Source organism: Aulonocara stuartgranti (assembly GCF_965226115.1).
Source record: "Aulonocara stuartgranti genome assembly, chromosome: 5".
Taxonomy (NCBI): domain Eukaryota; kingdom Metazoa; phylum Chordata; class Actinopteri; order Cichliformes; family Cichlidae; genus Aulonocara; species Aulonocara stuartgranti.
The window spans coordinates 39,280,459-39,305,792 of NC_138943.1; the positions used below are offsets into that span (position 1 = coordinate 39,280,459).

The 25,334-nt window shown below is 41.3% G+C and overlaps 3 protein-coding genes across 3 annotated transcripts in view; 1 reads left to right on the plus strand and 2 right to left on the minus strand.

Moving 5' to 3' along the window:
• The window catches only part of LOC309707015 (G2/M phase-specific E3 ubiquitin-protein ligase-like), a 105,737-nt gene that overhangs the window by 63,855 nt on the left and 16,548 nt on the right, over positions 1-25,334 (minus strand). The window lies entirely within an intron of this gene.
• Positions 1-25,334, plus strand: part of fhit (fragile histidine triad diadenosine triphosphatase) — a 168,876-nt gene that overhangs the window by 38,876 nt on the left and 104,666 nt on the right. The window lies entirely within an intron of this gene.
• On the minus strand, positions 1,380-5,390 carry LOC309706693 (uncharacterized protein). The gene is made up of 5 exons (XM_082533432.1): positions 4,997-5,390; positions 3,857-4,107; positions 3,522-3,689; positions 3,306-3,401; positions 1,380-2,855 (listed from the first exon to the last, which is right to left on the minus strand). Exons 2-5 carry the CDS (start codon positions 3,998-4,000, stop codon positions 2,538-2,540), a joined length of 726 nt encoding a protein of 241 aa, XP_082389558.1. The 5' UTR covers positions 4,001-4,107; positions 4,997-5,390; the 3' UTR covers positions 1,380-2,537.

The following is a 25,334-nucleotide window of genomic DNA, read 5'->3' on the forward strand; positions in this document are numbered from 1 at the left end:
AGCTGGCAGATAGGAGAGTAATGAGAGAAATTAGCTAGACCGCACAGTGTAGTGTAAGTGCTGCCTCATGGTAAACTTTGGTAATATTGATGTATAAAGAACAACACTGGCTGATGATGAAGTACAGTCAGCTGGCATGGTGACACTGCCAGTATTAACCTGCAACCAAATCTGCAGCTCCACACAGCAATGTTACGACTTGGATTATATCCTATAACTCATAACTCTTATGTTAGCTCCCCTCAGTAGCCTACTGTCTGAAGTATTCGACGGTTGCACTAATTCTTTAAGTGTTATTTTTTCCTTGGTATTCAAATTTCACGGAAGTTTACTAAGCTCAACAAACTTAATATTACTTCCCGGGACATTTATTCTCTCCTCATTTTCTTTTGCCGAAAAATTGTTTTCTGCTGTGCCGTCTTTCGTGCTTGGCTCTCCTTCCTTTGCTAACGTGATGCTCATAGTGCACAAGCCAATGCTGCATTCACTTACACTCGGATATCTGAGCTTCACTGTGAAAACATAATCGTACATTTGATATTTGATTGAATTTTATTGTTTTAGCTTCGGGGTGGCACCTGGGGTGGCCAGTCTGGTTGGGAGGGTGGCGCTGGACACGCCACAGCTCCTAAGAATCACTGAAATATTGTCTTATTTTAACAGTGCTTATTTTAAACACTTACTTTTCTGTTTGCTAACTGTACTGTATATGGAGTGACATTATTACACATTATGTACATCAGTTCCACTTAAGGTAGCAGAGAAACAGGTTTTGCTATAAATGACTTGTGGGCAGTGCATTAAAAACAGATTCTGTGCTATAGTCCAGAGTGTGGCCTTAGTGTTAATTTCCAGCATGGAACATCTGAAGCCATCAGTTCTGAACATGTACTCCACATCTCTTCCATTACGTCCCAGCAGGAAATGGTCCCATTCGCCCCTCATCGTGGTTAATGGTGGCTGAGTGGCTCTCAGGCTGCTCATATAATGACCTGTAATGCATAACCTCACCTACTGAGTCATTTTCTTCCCCTCTCAATCCTAATGTATGTTTGAGAGTCTGTTCCAAATTTGTCATTCAGTCCAATGTCTAATGGCCAAAAAAAAAAAAAAAAAATTAGGACAGGCAGATGGATGACACCAAGGTTGATGGAAGGCTGGTAATTTCTTGCTACAGATACCAAAACTTTCCTTCTCTTTATAGATGATGCTAAAAGAGGAAATCACATGTAAAGGAGGAAAATTTGTATTTATTTATTTGTATTCCTATATTCTCAGGAGGTGCTGCTGCCATGACCCAAACTGTGATATGTCATTTAATGAAGATTCCACACTGTAAAACCCAATAAGTTAATTTTACTCAAAACTTTTGGTGAAACTGATTACATAAAATATTTTAAGTAACTAAAACTTAAAAATAAAAGTTAAATAAACACACTTTATTTATTAGCTTTAGATAAATATTTTTAAGTACCATTGATAAATGTTTTTATGTTATATCCACATTTTTGGTTTAGTACTCTCTACTTGATATTTTGAGTTTCAAGTACAAATCTAGCTCAAGTAACTTTAAGGAATTAATTTTTAGTTTCAAAATGTTAACCATTTTAAGCTAATACAACTCAAAAATTTTAAATACAAATGCTTGTAATATCCAAATCTACTGTGTTTTGAATTTGATTAAAAAAAAAAAAAGTGCCCAAAATAATTACACTTGTAAAAACATAAGACAGAAAATATAAATTCAAGTTACAGATTTATTGAGTTACTTTGACACAAAAAGCCCAAAGACATAAATCCACCACATTTTATAGGGAATAATGTCAGAAATTTTGGCACAAGGTTACAATATTAGAAATAAAGAATTTCACAACATGTTTTAAGAGTATTCAAATTTGATTAACACATGAGTATGGCCTTTTTATTAAAAAAACAAACAAAAGGAAAAGAAAATCCTGCATTATTAGGTGGGAAAACCGAATGAAAGTAATAGTATAGTGCAGCTAATACACTGAAATATAATTGGTAACCTTTTTAATATGCCAGTACTGTGGTTATGCAAAATGCACATTTGTAGAGTGCAATCACAGTCTCAACAACAAAGCAATAAAATTTTAAATAGAAAAATACTTCTTTAGAGACATAAACAAAGTGTTATAAACCTCCTTAGCACCTTATGTCAGTTATGAGTAGTTCAGGAGGAACGTTCCTTAAGTGACATTCAAGATCCCACCTAGAAGCCAGAAATGAGATTGTCCTTCATTTTCTCTATAGATTTACAGTTATCTGACTAAAAACACAATCAAAATCAACTAAAACACAAGTGATGATGGGGGGAAAAAAATAAATAAAAATAATAAAATCACCCCTTTTACTTTGGATGTGGCTTTTAGATAATGAAGTATGAAACAGAGTCTGCAAAGATTTCTTTATTCTATTCTCTCTTTTTATAAAAAAACTTATCCAGACTTGGAAACATGATAAACTGAATTACTTGCTTTAACAGGCACTTGAGGGCTGTGTAGGAATCCTGGACATTATTCTGCTGCCAAAAGATCATTTTTAAGACTCAGCACTTTGGGCTTCAACTTCCCACCCTTCAGACCCATCAAAACTTTCTGAATAAAGTCAAAAATGTTGGCCAAACATTTTGGGTAGCTTAGGTGCAGGACGTCAGTCAGTCCAAATATTACTAGAAATGCATCAGCCAGGGTGGTGAAAACAATGATCATGTTACCCTCGACCAAAACTGCAGTCTTCTCAGGGCAGAAGAATGTTGCATCGCTGGAATTGGCTCTGATCAGGAGGAGTCCAAGTGGCACTTCACTAATATCTGGTCTATCAGAATGCATCATCTACAGAAAACAAAATTACTACATGTTAGTGCATTCCTATTTCTCTTAGTTTCATCTATACAAGTCACATTTCTGGATTATTACTAGCTCAGAAATCAATTGTTTGAACAACAAAAAAGCCACAACACACCAAGATTTGAGAAAACAAACTGACAAAAATAGTACTTTTAGTAAAGCAAAGTCATACCTCTTCGTAGCAATAACAACAGAAAGTCAATAGGAGTTATATATTTTTTTCATTTGTACAGTGATGTATGGTTGGGCTAGGAACATTATAGAAGGTCTACGCACATTAAAAACATGTAGTGTTTCCATTATGTGACATGGACACTGTTGTAGACAGATCCAAGCATGGAGATGCTTCTCAAACTCTCAAAGTGTCATAATGTTTTGAGAAATCTAAACAAGGATGCTACTAAGATATTGTTCACAACTTTGTCCAAAACTTACATCCCATGTTTTGATGAAGGTAGAGGTGTCTTCGTACAAATAGGCAGAGAGGGCATGAAGCACACCAGCACTTTGGGCATGGATATCAGCTTGTTCCTACATCACAAGAAAATTTTTATTTTAAATTATTGGCTAACCTAGTCAAGAATGGTAATTAAAATTGAAAAATTGATCAAATCAAATGAAGCTCAAAAAACAAGACAAAAACTCACTAACCTGGAGATTATAGCTTCTGAAGAGCTGAGACAGGACATCAGACACGTTCCCTGTGCAAACAGCTTTCTTTCTGAATAAGCTCTGGAGCCGGGGAGCATGTTGGTCCAGCACAGCATAAAAGTGGTTCTTCAGGTGGAGGTTTGTAATCCTGTGGAATTCTGCACAGATCTGAACACACAGGATACATTTGTGTTTACAAGTTTCAATTAGTCTATAAATCTTTGCAAAATACATCAAAATCCTTACACTCCAAAGGCATAATTTGTTCAGACAGGCCAGATAACAGGGGTTGATATAAAATACATCTTGTTAGATACATCTATATACATTCTTACCTGGGACTGGGATTTCAGAGTAGGCCAGCAATCCAGGATCTGACCTACTGGTAGGTCATCATTGATGATCTCTTTGCATTGCAAGGCCAAAGTTGTGAGCATCAGCTTTGTAATCAGGATTCTTTTCACTTTTCTCGACTTCATCTACAATCTGTAGTCTTAGCTGGTCAAGGTAAACAGCATCTTCACCCCTGAAAATTTACTTCTGCCCTGGCATGGACATAACAGTAAAACACAGAAGACAAGACAGACTACACAGAGAACAGAAAAGACACACAACCAAGGAGACACAGATTAAACATAACCAGCCCAGAACTCAACTAAACCTTAACTAATAATAACAACAATACAAGAACTTCACCTCATTTCAATATAACATAAGAAAGCAAAACTACAAAATAAACTCAAAATGCTGGTTCACAGACCCAGCCCCTGACAGATAAAAAACTAAGTCTTTCACTAATGAACACTGGGCATCAGAATAAAATAAAACGAAAAAATAACTGTTTGGTAAATATATTATTGATGGATTCACCCTTAAGCTAACCTAAAATAGACCAGGCACAACAATTTTACAGTTCAGAAGATTCTACATTTCAACTTGGTATACATAACTATTTGCAATGTAAACCAAGTTCTACCGCGTAATTATGTAATGATTATTCACTGCTTTTGTAAGTATGTCCTGTGCCTACAATTTTGCTGCCCCAGTTTTAATATGTACAACTCCAGAGAACTAAACGTAAGTTTTAAGTTCCACTAGTTAGCAAATGGGCTAGCCAATATCAATATCCACGTATGCGCTAAGTGTGAAGCAGCGCAGCAGTGCATATTGATTCAACAATTTAACCACAAGGCAGTTTATAATCTGCAAATCCAGAAATGCCTTCTAAAGACTTCTTTTAAAATAGTAAGAGATTAGAAAAGTTATTAACACATTATTAGTCCCAGGGACTAATAATGTGTTATACTAAATATGAGCGTATTAGCATAATTCATGCAAACACTTTGGGGCCAAGCCGACATGGATAAAACGACGCATGCATGTAATTCTTAAATGCCTGCTAGAGTTGTACATTTATGACGATAAAAACCCATATTACAACGGAGAACTATAGTTTCAGAAAAAATAAAACTTACCACAAAGCGCTCCTGAAGATGCCGCGAAGGCGGTAAATGCAGCTAGCCAAGTGCAGAGGGTTAGCTGTTCCAGTTCAAAAGTCCGTAACATACCATAGCATGCCCTCCTTTATCCAGCGTCAAAGGCAATGCCGCAAAAAACCCGTTGACAAATGTTTTTATTTCTGTTCGGATATTAACGTTCCACAAGTTTCTTTCGGGGTAATGAGCGGGCATTCGCACTCGAAGCGAGGAATCCAAGATGGTTGCCAGCACTTCATAAAGAAACAGGTGGCGCACGTAGGTACGTACGTAGGCACGTAAGTGACGTCAGTGTTAAAACTCAAATTATTTGAGCGCAATGCTAGAAACTAATCAATATATTCAAGTACTGATAACTTGAAAAAACAAAATTGTTCAAACTAAAAAAAATAAAGGTGTATGAACTTATAACAGGTTTTTAAGTAGTTGGAACTCATTTCATTTATCAAACTATTACTATTCGGTCTTACAGTGCATTAATAGTCTTAGAAAAGTAAAATAGTACCAGCTGACCAGACATTGTCTATTCAGTTCAGTTCAATTCAGTTTTATTTATAAAATTAAATCACAGCAATGGCCGCCTCAATGTGGTTTAAGGTAAAAACCCTGCAATAATACAAAAAAAGCAGAAAACCCCCCAACAATCATATGACCCCCTTTGAGTATTACTACATGCTCTAATATGCTGGTCAGCATGCTGTAATAAATTATTATAGTCAACAGTAGGGATGGGTATCGTTTAGGTTTTATCCGATACCAGTACCAAACCGGTACTTTTGAAACGGTGCCGGTGCTTAAACGGTGCTCGAACCGGTGCTTAAAGAATGGAGAACACAAACTTTGTCCAAAAACCTCTCATGTTCAGCTGTTTTTTTGTAAAAAGATAACAATGTTAGCCTTTTCTGCAGCTATAGGGCATATATGGCATCACTTTTGGCTGGAAGCAGTGCTTAATCAATGGAAAAAACACAAACTTTGTCCAAAAACCTCTCATGTTTAACTGTTTCCCTCTTTTTCTTTGGTCATTTTAGCCTTTTTGGCCAGGGTGAAGGGAGTATCTGCCATCAAACAAGAAGACAGCCGCATGTAGCTATGATGATGTTTGCTAGTTCACCTTACATGCATTAATATAATAACGTGGTTAGCCTACTCAACGTAAATTACACACGAACAACATTAAGCTACTCACGCAGAGAAGAACGGCTGCTGCTGCATCATCATCCTCATCATTTCTGCTACACTGGCAGGGCTAGGGGCCAGGACTCTCCTCTTCGGGTTTTTGGGGGATGTTGCTAACTCCGGGTCCGATAACAGGCACCACACCCGCAGTAGATGTGCTCGGTGTGAGGTCTCGCAGCAAGCTATCAAATACGGCGCATTTTTCGGCTTTTAAAAAAAACGCTATGCGTCGCCAGGTGTTTCATCAGATTCGAGGTGTTGCCTCCTTTGCACAGTATCACAGAATCAGCTTAAAGCACTTGTTGCAGGCTGCTGAGTTTGCATATTTTGCTGTGAAGTACAGCCAGACCTTGACCGCTTCGCCTTGGGCATTTTTAATCTGTAGCTCTGCTCTAAAAGAACGGACGTACCTGGACCCGCCTACTATCCTCAGAAACGTAAAGTGATTGGCTAGAATCTAAAGTGTATCACAGCTCAGGAAAAAAAAGCACCGAAATCAAGCACCGAAATGTGCGCTGCTTTTCGGTCTGGTTACTACCGTTTATGTCAGAACTGGTGCTATCATGGCACCGGATACCGGTACCCATCCCTAGTCAACAGTGTTCAACGCTGCACTGAGGTCTAGCAGGACAAGCACAGAGATGAGTCCACTGTCAGAGGCCATAAGAAGATCATTTGTAACCTTCACTAAAGTTGTTTCTGTGCTGTGATGAGCTCTAAAACCTGACTGAAACTCTTCAAATAAGCCATTCCTCTGCAGATGATCTGTTAGCTGTTTGACAACTACTCTTTCAAGGATGTTTGATATGAAAGGAAGGTTGGAGATTGGCCTATAATTAGCTAAGACTGCTGGGTCTAGAGATGCTTTTTGAGTAAAGGTTTAACTACAGCCAGCTTGAAGGCCTGTGGTACATAGCCGATCATTAGAGATAGGTTGATCACCTGATGAAGACCCTGGAGCGGTTGGTCCTGGCTCAGCTTCGGCGCCTAACAAGCTCATCACTGGACCCACTTCAGTTTGCCTACCAGCCTGGCATTGGAGCGGATGATGCCGTCATTCACCTCCTACATCGTTCCCTCGCTCACCTGGAGACCGCTGGAAGCACTGTGAGAATCATGTTCTTTGATTTCTCCAGTGCCTTCAACACCATTCTTCCCTCGGTTCTGAAGGACAAGCTGGAGAACTCTGGAGTGGACCATCACCTCACTACCTGGATTTTGGACTACCTCACCGACCGACCACAGTATGTGAGGACTCAGGGCTGTGTGTCGGACAGGGTCGTCTGCAGTACGGGGGCCCCAGAGGGAACGGTTCTGGCTCCGTTCCTCTTCACCATCTACACTGCAGACTTCTCCCACAATTCCACCCAGTGCTTCCTGCAGAAGTTCTCTGATGACTCTGCAATAGTCGGCCTCATCACTGATGGGGACGACAAGGAGTATAGAGGTCTGACCCAAGACTTTGTGGACTGGTGCCAGCTGAACTACCTCCAGATCAACGCCAGTAAAACCAAAGAGCTGGTGGTAGACTTCCGCAGGCACAAGCATTCTCCACTGCAACCACTGAACATCCAGGGTATGGACATTGAGGCTGTGGACAGCTACAGGTACCTTGGTGTTCATCTGAACAACAGACTGGACTGGACTCATAACTCAGACGCCCTCTACAGGAAAGGGCAGAGCAGGCTGTACCTGCTGCGGAGACTCAGGTCGTTTGGGGTGGAGGGCCCACTCCTGAAGACCTTCTATGACTCTGTTGTGGCTTCTGCTATCTTTTATGGCGTGGTCTGCTGGGGCGGCAGCATCTCTGCTGGGGACAGGAAGAGACTGAACAGGGTGATCCGAAGGGCCAGCTCTGTTCTAGGATGCCCTCTGGACCCAGTGGAGGTGGTGAGTGACAGGAGAATGGCGGCTAAGCTGTCATCCCTGTTGGACAACATCTCCCACCCCATGCAGCAGACTGTGACAGCACTGAGCAGCTCCTTCAGTGGAAGACTGCGGCACCCACGGTGTGGGACGGAGAGATTTCGCAGGTCTTTCCTCCCCACTGCTGTCAGACTCCATAATAAAGACTTTAACTGATCAAGCACACACATCCACACATGTGCAATAACACTAAGTGCAATAATCTTTTCTGGCATCGTTGTATTTTTACTCAGTTGTATATAGCATTCGTATTCTATTTTTATCTTATTGTATATTTATTTTATTTTATTCTACTGTATATAGTATATTATTTTATTCTATTCTGTACAGCTGTGTACTGTATTTATTCTTATTGTATTCTAATTTTTGCGTCATAACTTTTGCACTGTCCACTTCCTGCTGTGACAAAACAAATTTCCCACGTGTGGGACTAATAAAGGTTATCTTATCTTATCTTATCTTATCATATTTAAGATTGAAGCATTAATTAATTCTAGAAATGAGAGCTGCTCCATCTAAAGTGAGATGGATGCAGTCTCTCCTAAAAAGACCAGGTTTCCTCCAGAAAGTTTCCCAATTATCTATGAAGCCCACATCGTTCTTTGGGCACCACTCAGACAGCCAGCTATTTTAGGAGAACATGCAGCTAAACATGTCCCTCCTGGTCCGATTGGGGAGGGGACCAGAGAAAACCACAGTCCAACATTGTTTTGGCAAAGTTACATACAGTACCGATTCAATATTAAGATACAGGACTAAGTTGCTTTTAATGCATTCAGGAGTATGACTGTGTGTGAATGGGTGAATGAGACATGCTGTATAAAGCACTTTGGTGCTCAAGTGGAGTAGAAAGGCACTGTATAAGAACAAGGCTGAAATTACTACTGCCAAATAAGTACTGCCATCTTTAATTGAGCAGACGTACCTTTCTGCTTATTTCTCTCAAGAGATATGGAAGCTGTCACACAAAGTGACATTTTGAAATGAAAAATATTCTAAAATACTCTTTTTTTAAAATTCCTTGTCTCTGCAAGTCCCATTAAGTGGGAAAGACCTCAGCTCGTCTCGTTTATCCACCACACAGAGTATGTGTTTCTCCCTCTCTGTGCACAGACACTCTTGCTTGGCATGACTGATGATCAGTGATTGTTCGCTATACAGCAACATCCTCAGCACTGTCGGCAGTTACTCTCAGAGGTTGGTAAACAAAAACAAAACTTTTTGGAAAGAAGTCAAAGGAAGTTCTTGAACAAAAGCGTTGCCTGCCTCATCTATCATTCATTCCATCTGACTGTATCCCTGAGGTGTTTGCTTTTACTGCTCGAAAAGGCCTAAAGAGACATTACTGAAAGTGCACCACACAATAACTGAGTCAAATCTGTCAGTGCTGAAAGAGAGATGCAGTTAGACTGAGCTCATACTGTGTCAACCTACACTTTAAGAATGGCTTCTTACTGTGGTGGAGATTTTGTTATTTAACCTCCTAGGACCTGCGTCCACATATGTGGACGTCACATTTTGGGTTATTTAGACCAAAATACTCAATTTTGCTCTACAAGGGCCTGATATCCACTTACGAGGACATTATGCTGCTACTGTTCTATCAAAATTTTAAACAAATATCCTCATATGTGGCTCTCATTTTTCATAAAAACTAAAATAATGTAAAAAAAAATAATAATCTGGTAATTCTTTGTTTTTACATTCATCGGTCAACGACCCAGGAACCCTGACGGTAATGACATTTTATGGCTTTTTTTATGGCTCAAATGTGCAAAGCTGATGTCGTCGACCCACCAGGCGGGTGAACACCAATGTTTGTGAATGCGCGTAACTAAAGAAGTCCCCTAGGATTTTCAAATTGATACCATAGCTGTAGCTACTAAAAGTCTCGGGTGACTTTGAATCCCAGTCTCTGAAGACTTTCACTATTTTCTCTTTGTTTAGGGGATGTTTTGCTTTTCATATGCTGCTGTATGGGTCTGGCTGAAAAGCAAGGGCGGAGCAGAAAAGATTAATTTGTACACAGATCCAGCAAAAAAGGAAGTGGGAGTGGATTGGAAAGACTTGAGGGGGAGAAAAGAGGGGAATTACAAAAGGAGTGCGGAGTGGTGTGGGGCAGATGAATCACATCTCTGCAGCTTTGAATGGCCCATAGCTCTTCTGTCTGTGCTATCATTGTCAGTGCTCTCCTGCTTTTAATTGCCATAAACTCATACATATTCACAACAGGTGTCAGGCTCTTTGCTGGTGATAGATTGAAGTATAGAGACATTCGCCATAGAAATTATAGTGTTGTTTGGATGGATGCAACAGCCAGCTCATGCTGCCTTTCTTCTCCTCATTGCCATCTATCCAGAAACAAATTGCATGTTTAGGTTATGTTTTATTTGTTTATTTTGAGTGATTTTACCCAATAAATGGCAAAGTTGAAATGAAAGAAATTGTACTCTTTCTGAACTATATTTGAAATATTTCTGTTCAGACTCTTTCTGATTGTCTACATCTTTGTTGCTATACAGGGAGTGCAGAATTATTAGGCAAGTTGTATTTTTGAGGAATAATGTTATTATTGATTTTTTGATTTTGATTTTGATTTTATTGATTAGCATTCAAATTCAAATCTCAGTGAAAACAGTGAAAAAACAACAACAAACAAACAGTGAAAACAGAACAAAAATCTACCATAAAGAAAGAAAGCATGAGACAAGGCTAATCAAAAGGTATTGGCTGAAGCATTTGCTTATTACGCCAACCCTTTTCACAAAATATCTTTCTGTATGCAGCTCCTGTACACAGGGCTTGAAGAAAATAATAAAACAAAGCAAAAACCAAACAAACAAACAAACAAACAAACAAACAAAAAAAAACAAAGAAAAAAAAACTTTCCACCTTAGATAAGTAACTACATCAAAGCAAAAGAATCAAGAGGTTGTTTTTTTTCTCCTTTTTGCTCTTTTCATTCTTGATTTATATATTTTTCTATTACTCTATTTTTAAACATGTTTTTAAACAAGGAAAATGAACTACACCTTTTTAAATCACTGTCATAACTATTCCACAGGTTAACTCCTCTAACAGAAACACATCTCTGCTTTATATTTGTCCTTATCTTGTTTTTTTTTTAAAGAAATCTGTTCCCCTTAAGTCATATTGACTCTCTCTGACTTTGAACAGCTTCTGAGTACTGGGGCAAAGCAAGTTATTTTGTGCTTTATACATTATCTGTGCCATTTTATATTCAACTAAATCATAAAATTTCAGGGTATTCAGATTAATAAACAAAATGTTAGTTTGATTGGTTTATAATTCTTATAGCTTTTTTTTGTAACTTGAAAATATGAAGAGTGTTCGTTTTATATGCATTACCCCATATCTCCAGACAGTAAGTCATATATGGAAGCAACAGAGTACAATAAAGTGTGTATAATGATTTTTTGTTCAGGACATGCTTTGTTTTATAGAGAATAGCAATGGTTTTTGACATTTTTGTTTTCACGTGGTTTATATGAGACTTCCAACTCAGCTTATCATCAATTATCACTCCAAGAAATTTATTTTCGTACACTCTTTCAATTTCAGTTCCATTAACCCTGATTTTAGATACATTTTTCATTTGTCTAGTGCCAAAAATAATCAATTTTGTTTTCTTTATATTTAATGATAACTTATTTACATCAAACCAGTTTTTTAATATATTTAACTCCTTTTCCGCTGTAGTCAGAAGCTGTTCTAAGTTTTTACCTGAGCAGTACAGAGTGGTGTCATCAGCAAACAATACACATTTTAACAGTTTGGAAACACTACATATGTCATTTATATATAATATAAATAATTTAGGGCCCAGCATAGAGCCCTGAGGAACACCACAAGTTACCTTCAACTGCTTAGATTTTACATTATTGAATTCGACATATTGATATCTTTCATCCAGGTAACTTTTCATCCACTTGTATGCTATCCCTCTTATGCCATATCTCTCTAGTTTATTCATTAATATAGAATGATCAATTGTATCAAACGCCTTTTTTAAGTCTATAAAAACACCAACAGTATATTCCTTATTATCTATTGCATTAGATATCCCTTCAACAAGTTCCATCACTGCCATTGAAGTGGACCTTTTCACTCTAAAGCCATATTGGTTATCACTTAGGAGATTATGCTTCTCAATATATTTATCAAGTCTATTAACAAATAACTTTTCTAAAATTTTTGAGAACTGTGGGAGTAGTGATATTGGCCTATAATTGGTAAACTGACATCTCTCTCCGTTTTTATGGATTGGAATAACTTTTGCTATTTTCATTTGTGAGGGAAACACACCAGTTTGAAAGGACAGATTACAAATGTATGCGAAAGGTTGCACTATATATTCTATAATACTTTTGACTAATATCATGTCAATACCAAAACAGTCAGTGGACTTTTTATTTTTAAATGTCTTCACAATGTTAATTATTTCTCTATGAGTTACAGCACCAATAAACATGGAGGACACATTCTGGGTAATATGTTTATTTAGGTCGTTATTATTTCTTGACTCTGGAATTTCTTTTGCTAAATTAAAGCCAACATTTACAAAGAAATCATTAAATTCATTTGCAATGTCTTTAGTTTTATCAAGCACAATATCTTTATCTTTTTTAAAATAATCTGGATAATTCTTATTTTTTGAGCTCTTTTTGATTAGACTGTTTAATATCCTCCATGTTTCTTGTGTGTTACTTCTACTTTGCTCCAATAATTTGTGGTAATATTCTTTCTTACTTGTTCTTATAATATTTACTAATCTATTTTTATATAACTTGTACTTTATTTCAGCATCTTTTGTCCTCTGTTTTATGAATCTCTTATATAGATTATTTTTCTTTTTACATGCATCTTCTATCCCCTTTGTGATCCATGGCTTATTTGATCTGTGATGCTTTCTAGTGATTTTCATTAAAGGACAATGTTTTTCATATAGTGAAATTACAGTTGATAAGAATGCATCATACGCACTATTTGAATCTTCATTTGCAAAAACCTCATTCCAATTCCTTTAAGTCCACCTGAACAACAACCATGTTCTCAATGAACCCAAAAAACTCATTAATATCAAAGCTGAATGTTTTTGGAAGTAGTTTTTAGTTTATTTTTAGTTTTAGCTATTTTAGGGGGATATCTGTGTGTGCAGGTGACTATTACTGTGCATAATTATTAGGCAACTTAACAAAAAACAAATATATACCCATTTCAATTATTATTTTTTTTACCAGTGACACCAATATAACATCTCCACATTCACAAATATACATACAAAACAAAAACAAATCAGCGACCAATATAGTCACCTTTCTTTGCAAGGACACTCAAAAGCCTGCCATCCATGGATTCTGTCAGTGTTTTGATCTGTTCACCATCAACATTGCGTGCAGCAGCAACCACAGCCTCCCAGACACTGTTCAGAGAGGTGTACTGTTTTCCCTCCTTGTAAATCTCACATTTGATGATGGACCACAGGTTCTCAATGGGGTTCAGATCAGGTGAACAAGGAGGCCATGTCATTAGTTTTTCTTCTTTTATACCCTTTCTTGCCAGCCACGCTGTGGAGTACTTGGACGCGTGTGATGGAGCATTGTCCTGCATGAAAATCATGTTTTTCTTGAAGGATGCAGACTTCTTCCTGTACCACTGCTTGAAGAAGGTGTCTTCCAGAAACTGGCAGTAGGACTGGGAGTTGAGCTTGACTCCATCCTCAACCCGAAAAGGCCCCACAAGCTCATCTTTGATGATACCAGCCCAAACCAGTACTCCACCTCCACCTTGCTGGCGTCTGAGTGGGACTGGAGCTCTCTGCCCTTTACCAATCCAGCCACAGGCCCATCCATCTGGCCCATCAAGACTCACTCTCATTTCATCAGTCCATAAAACCTTAGAAAAGCCAGTCTTGAGATATTTCTTGGCCCAGTCTTGACGTTTCAGCTTGTGTGTCTTGTTCAGTGGTGGTCGTCTTTCAGCCTTTCTTACCTTGGCCATGTCTCTGAGTATTGCACACCTTGTGCTTTTGGGCACTCCAGTGATGTTGCAGCTCTGAAATATGGCCAAACTGGTGGCAAGTGGCATCTTGGCAGCTGCACGCTTGACTTTTCTCAGTTCATGGGCAGTTATTTTGCGCCTTGGTTTTTCCACATGCTTCTTGCGACCCTGTTGACTATTTTGAATGAAACGCTTGATTGTTCGATGATCACGCTTCAGAAGCTTTGCAATTTTGAGACTGCTGCATCCCTCTGCAAGATATCTCACTATTTTTGACTTTTCTGAGCCTGTCAAGTCCTTCTTTTGACCCATTTTGCCAAAGGAAAGGACGTTGCCTAATAATTATGCACACCTGATATAGGGTGTTGATGTCATTAGACCACACCCCTTCTCATTACAGAGATGCACATCACCTAATATGCTTAATTGGTAGTAGGCTTTCGATCTTATACAGCTTGGAGTAAGACAACATGCATGAAGAGGATGATGTGGACAAAATACTCATTTGTCTAATAATTCTGCACTCCCTGTATGTTTGGCCCTGAGACTATACAGTGTGAGAGATCGGCTGGTCTCTAGGCTGAATGACTGAGCCACCACATACCAGGATACATAACAGGTTTCATGTGCCTTTATATTGATTCTCCAAGTCTCTGGATGATGATGAGGAGGATTTACCAAAAAAAACAAAAGATATTCCCTTAGTTGATGTGCCAGTGGTCCAGGGACCGAAGAACTGATTTGTCACCTTATTTTTTTTCTATTATTAGATAAAGAGAGCTCTATTATTATTTCTAATATATCTCTAATTCCCCTTTCTTTCTGATATTTGTCCTGCTCTATCATCCATCCATCATCCATCCACCCAACCTTCCTTCCTCCCTGCCTTCCTTCTGCATCAAAACCTTCCATAACCTTCACGAGCACTGAGGAAATCTTCAATATCCAACGTAAAGATTGCACATCTCTGTCTCGCTTTCATTCATGTGCATGTGCACAGGGACAGGATTGGGTTTTTTTGCTTGCCATGGAGTCTCATGTCAGATAAACACATGCACAGAATACATGTGGCCTTTCTTTTATTTTCCCCACAAATATTTGTGAAATACACGGTATGATTGTGACCTGTGTTGACAGCACGCTCAGGGTGATCTTGTTTTTAGTGGTCTCTGTCACTTAGTCAGGCTCCAGTATTTTCAAGGGTAAAACAAAGACATGTAAGAACACTGGCTCAACTCCAAATAACATCAAGTGTGTCCAGTAGACTGCTCATGGGTAAATTCATGCTGTTAGCAGGGTAGTACGCTATGTTCCAAAGTACTGGTTATTTTAGGTATTTTTCGATAGAACTCTTCATCATTACATTAAAGTAAATGGACAATCACTTTCAAGCTCTCTGCTAAAACTCAACTGAAGGCCATTTACACTAATTCGGTAACACAGATGCTTTCTGGTTCTTTATCAAGTTCTCAGAATAAAAACCGACAATTTGAGGTGCCCGCAGCTAAGACTTGGACACTTAACACTCAACTGTATGTTTTTTCATGAACAACATTAGCAGTTTGATGGTTTAAATAACAGATTACAGGTGATGGATAGATGGATAGCTTCTTCAGGTTGTGTGTGTACGCAACAACCTGCAGTCATGTCATCACACCAGAAAAATGTAGGAATCCTTTGTAATTATGTGTTTGATGTCTACAGGTTCCAAATGTGTGACTGATATCGAAGCTGAGTCTGCTTGCTGCGTTCATTCTCATCCTCTGGACTCCCTTGAAATGTGTTCATTAGTTTCAGTTTGTTAACTATATATTGCTTTGAATGTCATTTCATGCTAGCAAATTACTGATTTGCTTTGCACACACACACAAAAGCTTGATGCTAAATATCAAATCCCCCATTTGTTTAATCAGGAAGAATACTGGGCGCTGGGATGGATTTTATTTGACTGTATTTGCGTCTGCTCAGCACCAACATGTGCAAGCGTTTAATTAAAGGAGGGAAAGCATGAATGTGAATGTAACTGAACAGCAAATTGAATTGTTGTATCTGTTCAGTCATGTTGCCTCCTGGGTGTACGCTGGATTTTGTTATTTTATTTCACCTAGCGGGTCCTCCTGAGAATACGGCTCACATTAAGAACGTGTTTGAACGTGAGTTTTGATTCCACACATACTGTGAGGAAACCCTGGTGACACCTTTGGGCTGTTGGTGTGCGTTAAGGCCACCTGTGCACATCTGTATGTGTGTCTTGGTGTTGGCATTAATCTGACATCGATTCAAATTTTTTGTCTTTATTGACAGTACCGGTCCCTTTTATATAAGGGCTGTAGTGTCTGGCTGGGGCAGCAGTTGTGTGGTGAAGTGAAGGAGGACCCAAGTTGCAGACAGCGGCGGTGATGCGAGTGAGTGTATTTACAGAGGCGAGGGCAGAACTAAACATAAACCTAAACTGTGGAAAACTAATAACAAACAAAACACGAAACCATAACTGCAGGGGAAAACATAAGGAGGTTACGCAGGGAATGAAGAGCAGAATGGAGAGCAGAGAGACGCAGAGATTACCAAATAACAAAGACGAACCGACAAGGAACACAGGCAGGCACACACTATAAATACACACAAGGTAATCCGGGAACACAGCTGAACCTAATTAGACACGACGAGACACAGACCTTCAAAGTAAAACAGGAAATTCAAAAGCTGTTCTACAATACTGACTCAGGGACGCGAACAGAGCACAGAAAGGAGAACACTAAAACATTAAACACAAGAACCAAACCCTAAGAACTAATTCAAAATAAGAATTAACACAAAATCAGAAGAAGCTAGAAAATAATAACAATAAACTCAAAACGCTGGGTCACGGGCCCAGGACCATGACATGTACTTCCTGTCCCACATTAGATAAGCTCAGGGCTGACTTAGTGTGACTTAGTGGTGTGTTTTTATTATTTCTACTATGTTCTATATTTAAAAAGATTTGCCAGTCTTTGTGTGTCTATTTGTACATATTTGATTTATAATTTTAATGTTTTTGCCCAAAATGGAGTGATTGAGCCAGTGGACGTGGTCGTGGAATGCAATGAAAATTTAGAAACACTGAAGTACAGAAGATAGAGGGTTGTTAGTTTAAATGAACTAACTTCAAAGAATATATTAGTAATATATATAATAATAATATTAGTATAACCTATCCCCACAAGTTGCATGTCTTTGGACAGTGGGCGGAAGACTTGTGAGGATAAGTTAATTGGATAATCCAAATTGCCACTAGGTGTGAATGTGCGAGTGAAAGTGAGTGTGAATGGTTGTCTGTCCCTGTGTGTTGGCCCTGTGACAGACTGGTGACCTGTCCAGGATGTACCCCGCCTCTCGCCCTATGACAGCTGGGATAGCCTCCAGCGCCCCCCGCGACCCTGAAAAGGATAAGCGGAAGTGGATGGATGGATGGATATTAGTATATATATTTAGTATTTAATAGAGATTTTCTTTGTTACACATATTGCTCTAGCGTCTCAGGTCAGTTCAATTCAATTTGATTCATTTTAGTTCAGTTCAGTTTAATCACCCTGTTATTTTGCAAGTTCTCTTACTTAGAAATCATGGAGGGATCTACAATTTTCAGCATAGGTGCATTTCCACTGTGAGAGACAGAATCTAAAAAGAAAAATCCGGAAATCACATTGTATGATTTTTGAACAATTTATTTTTGAATTTCTGTGTCAAATAAGTATTTGATTACTTGCTTATCAGCCAGACTTCTGATCCTCAAAGACCTGTTATTTTGCTTTCAAATAGTCTAGCTACACTCTGCTCATGATTCTAAATTAGTAGCATCTGTTTGAGGTCGTTAGCTGTCATAAAGAGACCTGTGCACCCCACAATCAGCCAAAGTCTAAGTATGGGCAAAACCAAAGAGCTGTCAAAAGACACAAAAGAAAAACTTGTAGACCTTCACAAAGCTGGAAAGGGCTACGGGGCAATTGCTTGGTGAAAAAAGAACAACTGTTGGAGCAATTGTCAAAAAAAATGGAAGAGGCTAATGATGACTGTCAATGTCCCTTGGACTGGGGCCCCACGGAAGATCTCTCCTTGTGGGATTCCATTGATGCTAAGAATGGTGAAGAATCAGCCCAGAACTACACGTGAGGAGCTGGTCAATGCCATGAAGAGAGCTGGGACCATGGTTTCCAAGGCTACTATCAGTAATACACTAAGATGTCATGGTTTAAAATCTTGCATCGCATGGAAGGTTCCCCTGCTTAAGTCAGCCCAAGTCCAGGCCCGTCTGAAGTTTGCCAGGGATCATCTGGATGATCCAGAGGAGTCATGGGAGAAAGTCATGTGGTCAGATAGACCAAAGTAGAACTTTTTGGTCTTAACTCCATTCGCCGTGTTTGGAGGAAGAAGAATGATGAGTATCATCCCAATAATACCGTACCTACAGTGAAGCATGGGGCTGGAAACATCATGCTCTGGGGTGTTTTTCTGCACAGGGGACAGGACGACTGCACTGTATTAAGGAGAGGATGAACGGGGCCATGTATTGTGGCATATTGGGCAAAAACCTCCTTCCCTCAGTCAGAGCATTGAAGATGGGTCGTGGATGGATCTTCCAACATGACAATGACCCAAAGCACACAGCCAGGAAAACCAAGGAGTGGCTCCATAAGAAGCATATTAAGGTTCTGGAGTGGCCTAGCCAGTCTCCAGACCTAAATCCAATAGAAAATCTTTGGAGGGAGCTGAAACTCTGTGTTGCTCAGCGACAGCCCCAAAACCTGACAGACCTAGAGAAGATCTTTATGGGGGAGTGGGCCAAAATCCCTCCTGCAAACCTGGTGACGAACTACAGGAACCGTTTGACCTCTGTAATTGTTAACAAAGGCTTCTGTACCAAATATTAAAAAATTTTGACTCCGGGCCTCTATTGCTGCTCCTTTTTTTTTTTTTTTTTTTGCCGCCTGTCCCGTTTGGTTCTTTTACCATCAGAATTATTGTCTGAAGGCCAAGAAAGATGCCCAATGGATTAATGGATTTACTATACCAAGATTTATTATACAAAGTGGAACCACCAAGAACACCAAGAACCACCAACGCACCGATGTCTGAGGGTGTCAGCCACCGACAGGGAGAGTGGTGAGGGGAGATAGACCTCCATACCTTGGAGGGCCTGAGATGTCCCTAGAGAGGTGGCGTCTAATACCCGACCTGACATATAGACACAGACAAACATGCACATAGAAATACGAACATCCATTCCCACCCCCATGCACACATACAGGGAGTGCAGAATTATTAGGCAAGTTGTATTTTTGAGGAATAATGTTATTATTGAACAACAACCATGTTCTCAATGAACCCAAAAAACTCATTAATATCAAAGCTGAATGTTTCTGGAAGTAGTTTTTAGTTTGTTTTTAGTTTGAGCTATTTTAGGGGGATATCTGTGTGTGCAGGTGACTATTACTGTGCATAATTATTAGGCAACTCAACAAAAAACAAATATATACCCATTTCAATTATTTATTTTTACCAGTGACACCAATATAACATCTCCACATTCACAAATATACATTTCTGACATTCAAAAACAAAACAAAAACAAATCAGCGACCAATATAGCCACCTTTCTTTGCAAGGACACTCAAAAGCCTGCCATCCATGGATTCTGTCAGTGTTTTGATCTGTTCACCATCAACATTGCGTGCAGCAGCAACCACAGCCTCCCAGACACTGTTCAGAGAGGTGTACTGTTTTCCCTCCTTGTAAATCTCACATTTGATGATGGACCACAGGTTCTCAATGGGGTTCAGATCAGGTGAACAAGGAGGCCATGTCATTAGTTTTTCTTCTTTTATACCCTTTCTTGCCAGCCACGCTGTGGAGTACTTGGACGCGTGTGATGGAGCATTGTCCTGCATGAAAATCATGTTTTTCTTGAAGGATGCAGACTTCTTCTTGCCTAATAATTCTGCACTCCCTGTATTCAAATACTCAGCACTCACCCATGTGGAGACAGACATAAATAGACACTGTACACACAATCACACTCCACAAACATACTCTCTACCCCAGGTCCAGGTACCCTTGCTTCCAGAGGGGGAAACTGCACCCAGGAGGTTTTACCCTTTTCCCTGGGGTGGAGACAAGCAGTCCGCCCCTGACTCCGCAGTAGCAGGGAGGCCCTACACCCCAGACCCCAATCAGACGGCCAACTTCTCCCCCCGCCCCGACCTACAACAGAGAACGTGGGTGTATGAAGACCCCAAACCTCCCTCCGCCCGCTCATATGTATTGCTTTTGTGTGTGTGTTCTAAGGTCCATTTAAAACCTGGGAGGGCATGGTGCTACCATGTTTTAACCATCCTGAGATGAACTGAAGCCTGTTGGCTAAAAACTACTGTTGAAAGTTAGGTAGATCTAATCCTCCATTATCCTTGGTCTTTTGTAGTGTTTTTAAGCTTGTAGGTGGTCTTTCCAAAGGAATGTAGACATATACGAATCTAGAGATCTGAACCAATCTTGTGATGGTTTAGTCGGGATCACTGAGAATAAATAATTTTTGGTAGTACCATCATTTTTATAGCGGCAACCCTTCCCATGAGTGATATGGGTAGACATTTCCATCTAGCCAGATCGCCTTCTACTTTCTTTAAAAGTGGGATATGGTTTAATTTAGTTAAATCTGTAAGCTTAGGAGAAACATATTACTACCTAAATTTTTATTTTATATTTCCAGATTGCAGTGGTGTAGAAGAAGAATTATGGAAGGAGCAATTAATCGGAAGGACTGTAGATTTTGACCAGTATATTGAATAATCTGAAACTCTTGCAAAAGAGTTTATCACTGCAATTACCCCAGAGAGTTTGAGTTTTGGAGAAAAAATAACACATCATCCGCATAAAGACTGATTTTATTTTCTACCTTCTTCTCCGAGTGTATTTAAGTCATGTCTTCTGTCATAGTAGTTGCTGGTTCGTCTGCGTCTCTCCGTCCGTCATCCCGCGTATTTCACTGTGCCTCCCTGCATCTTTGTTTCTGGTTAGTTTTGTTAGTTTTGCCCAGTTTAGGTTTTCCTGTTTCACGTTCACCCTCGCCATTTCTGTTTGTATCTACATTTGTATATTAAACTCACTTGTACCAGAGCTGCCGTCAGTGTTGGGAAGGTTACTTTTAAAATGTATTCCATTACAGATTACATGCCCCAAAATGTATTCTGTAACGTATTCCGTTACGTTACTCAATGAGAGTAACGTATTCTGAATACTTTGGATTACTTAATATATTATCATGCTGTTTACAACTACGTGAATGGACTATTGCTGTGACTTATTACTGTTACTGAAGATCCGCGGCTCCGAACCGTAGTAAAGGGACCTCCGGTTCGTGTCGGGCTTGTAGCTAAACACTAGCTTTACTTTGTTGTGTGGGTCAACTTTGCTTGCGAGAGACAGAGAGAGGCGTTGAAAGGCTGCTCCAACTGAGCTTATTGTTTTGGAGGAAAACACGAACACAGCGTACAGTCGAGTCTTAACAGCTTACTCAAACTGGGCTCATCAGGCTCTCTGTTTGGCTGCAGTGGTTATTATTATATTTACATGCTTCCAGCTCCCGTTTTTGCTCGATGACAGCTCTACTTTTCCTTTTTCTCCCTCCTCGCTCACAGACACATAACGGGTACAGCAGTCCATTCTCCCTGCAGCACGGACTACACTGCCCATCAGGCTGCATGCTTTAGAGCTATACCTATTAGCTTAGCACAACAACAACAACAACAAAAAGGCGCTCTCTCACCCAGGAAACACGCAGAGAGAGAGCGTCACCCTGTAACCATGGCAACCGTAACGCTGCCACCTGGAACAACAGAATGTAGCTGTCAAACAAAACCCAAACAGTCCTTACCCGCAACAATATGAAACAGGGAAGTACCACCGTGTAATCCATTTATTTCAACAAAGTAACTGTATTCTGAATACCACCTTTTTAAACGGTAACTGTAACGGAATACAGTTACTCATATTTTGTATTTTAAATACGTAACGGCGGCACATGTATTCCATTACTCCCCAACACTGGCTGCCGTTTCCTGGGTCCTAAATCATTCACACACGGCTTGCCCTGGCAACCCGTGACAGTACAAACCAGCCACCATGGACCCAGCGGCACTGAATCAGTCCGAGGAGCTCCGGGACGACATCACTTACAATGTGGAGATTCTCCTCGGGCTGTGGTTGGAAAACCCTCCGAAAGAGCTTTGCCGCGCCGTTGAAAGCAGGCTACAACGGCTCTTTTCGGGCCTTCCATGGCTATTGGAATCACTTACCCCGACCATGCAGGCCTTTCTCCACAACACACCACACCTTCTCTCAGCCATTATTGCCTCGCTGCCCGACCCGCCGGATGTGGTTTTGCCTGGCCTATCGGAGCCGTCTGTGGGGAGGAAACGACGGTCGGCTAGAGGACTCCGTGCCTGCTGGCTTTGTGATAGCCTCCGCTGGAGGGTCCGATGGACCGCTCCGGCCTTCGTCTCCTGTCTCCGCTGGAGGGTCCAAGGGACCGCTCCGGCCTTCGTCTCCTGTCTCTGCTGGAGGGTCCGAGGGACCGCTACGGCCTTCGTCTCCTGTCGTCGCTGGAGGGTCCAAGGGATCCGTCCAGCCTGCAGCGCCACCACCTGCGGCTGCCACGCCGTCACCTGCAGTGCCACCATCTCCGGCTTCCACGGCGTCGCCTGCAGCGCCACCGTCTCCGGCTTCCACGCCGTCACCTGCAGCGCCACCGTCTCCGGCTTTCATGCCATCTGGTCCAGCTTCAGAGTCTTCATCCTCGTCTGGTCCAGCTTCATCATCCTCGCCTGCAGCAGCCTCTTCTTCAGCTTCTGCCTCGCCTGGTCCAGCCTCCGTGTCTTCGCCCTCACTGTCGCCTGGTCCAGCCTCCGTGTCTTCATCCTCAGCGTCACCTGGTCCAGCCTCCGTGTCTCCGCCCTCAGCGTCGCCTGGTCCAGCCTCCGTGTCTCCGCCCTCAGTGTCGCCTGGTCCAGCCTCCGTGTCTCTGCCTTCAGCGTCGCCTGGTCCAGCCTCCGTGTCCTAAATCCTTTACACACGGCTTGCCCTGGTAACCCGTGACAGTAAACAAAAATGGCTGGATTTCGAGTCTTTTTACCTTCTCTCAGATGTAATTATATTTTTGGTAATTCCACGCCGGTGGAAACCCAAACAAAACACGCATTAAGATGCTCTGATGCAGGGGTGTCAAACTCATTTTAGTTCAGGGGCTATATGGAGAAAAGTCTATTCTCAAGTGGGCCGGACTGGTAAAATCATTGTATATATATCTGTGAAGGTTCTCAGTCATCCACGTCATCGTAGTCAAAGGAGCTTGCAAAGAAAAGCGTCTGGACTTCTTTAAGTTGCTTGAAGATGCTTCACCTCTCATCCGAGAAGCTTCTTCAGTTCTAAGGTCAAATGGTGGAGAGTCCCAGATATAAGCCTAGTGGGAGTTTCCCCCCACAGAGGGACAAAAGGACCCCCTGATGATCCTCTAGTCGCCTGAGCCAAGGTGTGAAACTGGGTGTGGGTCCCAATCAGCCGGAGTTTCGGGTGAGTTCATTGTGAAACCTGGCCCCACCTTATCATGCGAATTCCTGAGGTCAGATGGCCCAGGATGTGAGTGGGCGTTAAGGCGTCTGGGAAGGGAACTCAAAACTGGATTATAGATGGCAGAGAGTTGGTGTCGTAAACCACCGCCTCTGTTCAAAGATGGTCGCTCACAGTGGACATAGATGGCTTCTTTCACTCCTCTTTCAAACCATCTGTCCTCTCTGTCCAAAATGTGAACATTGGCATCCTCGAAGGCCTGAAGGAAAAAAGAAGGAACACACACATGTAAAGGAAGCACTCAAAACGTGCGGCTATCCTAAATGGGCGTTCTTAAAGTCAGCAAAGAGGCAGAGAAAAGAAGACCAGACACCAGCGAGGGAGGATAAGAAGGACAGGCGCAACAACATTGTCATCCCCTATGTAGCCGGTGTATCAGAAAAACTCAGGAGAGTTTTCTCCAAGCATGACATCCCAGTGTACTTCAGACCCAGCAACACGCTCAGACAAAAACTGGTTCACCCGAAAGACAAAACCCCAAAACACAGACTTAACAATGTGGTGTATGCTGTACAGTGCAGCGAGGAATGCCCAGACCTCTACATTGGAGAGACCAAACAGCCACTTCACAAGCGCATGGCACAACACAGAAGAGCCACCTCCACAGGACAAGACTCAGCAGTCCATCTGCATCTAAAGGTCAAAGGTCACTCTTTCGAGGATGCCAATGTTCACATTTTGGACAGAGAGGACAGATGGTTTGAAAGAGGAGTGAAAGAAGCCATCTATGTCCACTGTGAGCGACCATCTTTGAACAGAGGCGGGGGTTTACGACACCAACTCTCCGCCATCTATAATCCAGTTTTGAGATCCCTTCCCAGACGCCTTAACGCCCACTCACATCCTGGGTCCTCTGACCTCAGGAATGATAAGGTGGGGCCAGGTTTCACAATGAACTCACCCGAAACTCTGGCTGATTGGGACCCACACCCAGTTTCCCACCTTGGCTCAGGCAATTAGAGGATCATCAGGGGGTCCTTTTGTCCCTCTGTGGGGGGAAACTCCCACTAGGTTTATATCTGGGACTCTCCACCATTTGACCTTAGAACTGAAGAAGCTTCTCGGATGTGTCACGGGAGTGGAACGGACTCAGGCGCAGACTGAGGTAGCACAGTTCAACGACACTTTATTAATCACACTGGTGCACTATATACACGTGAAGGGGGGGGGGGGGGGAAACACCAGGGTCCCGGGGATCACTTGGCTGGGGAGACACACTTCTTCGCACTCGCTCTGCTCCTCGTCCAAACAGTCTCCACACAAGCAGCTCAGCTCACTCTCCTACTCACGGGGTCCAGGGGTCACAAAAGGGCTGATCCAGGTAAACCTGTTTATACAGACGAGGGTAAGTCGAAGGCAAACACGGGAACAGTAGAATCGCAAGGAAGCCAGGCAATACTAACGAGAGTTACTCAATATTCCAGCGACGAACAGCTCAGAGCCCCAGCCTTAAGAGCCAGAGAACTGCAATCCGCTCGAGATCAGCTGCAGGTGCGTGGGCCAAGGGCAGGAGCCCAATCAGAGCTCCGCC

Coding starts and splice junctions, on each gene's coding strand:
- LOC309706693 (XM_082533432.1), bottom strand. CDS start 4,000: ATGAAGTCGAGAAAAGTGAAAAGAATCCTGATTACAAAGCTGATGCTC. Junction 3,690..3,856: donor CTCTGAAATCCCAGTCCCAG/GTAAGAATGTAT, acceptor CTGTGTGTTCAG/ATCTGTGCAGAATTCCACAG. Junction 3,402..3,521: donor TCAGAAGCTATAATCTCCAG/GTTAGTGAGTTT, acceptor CTTGTGATGTAG/GAACAAGCTGATATCCATGC.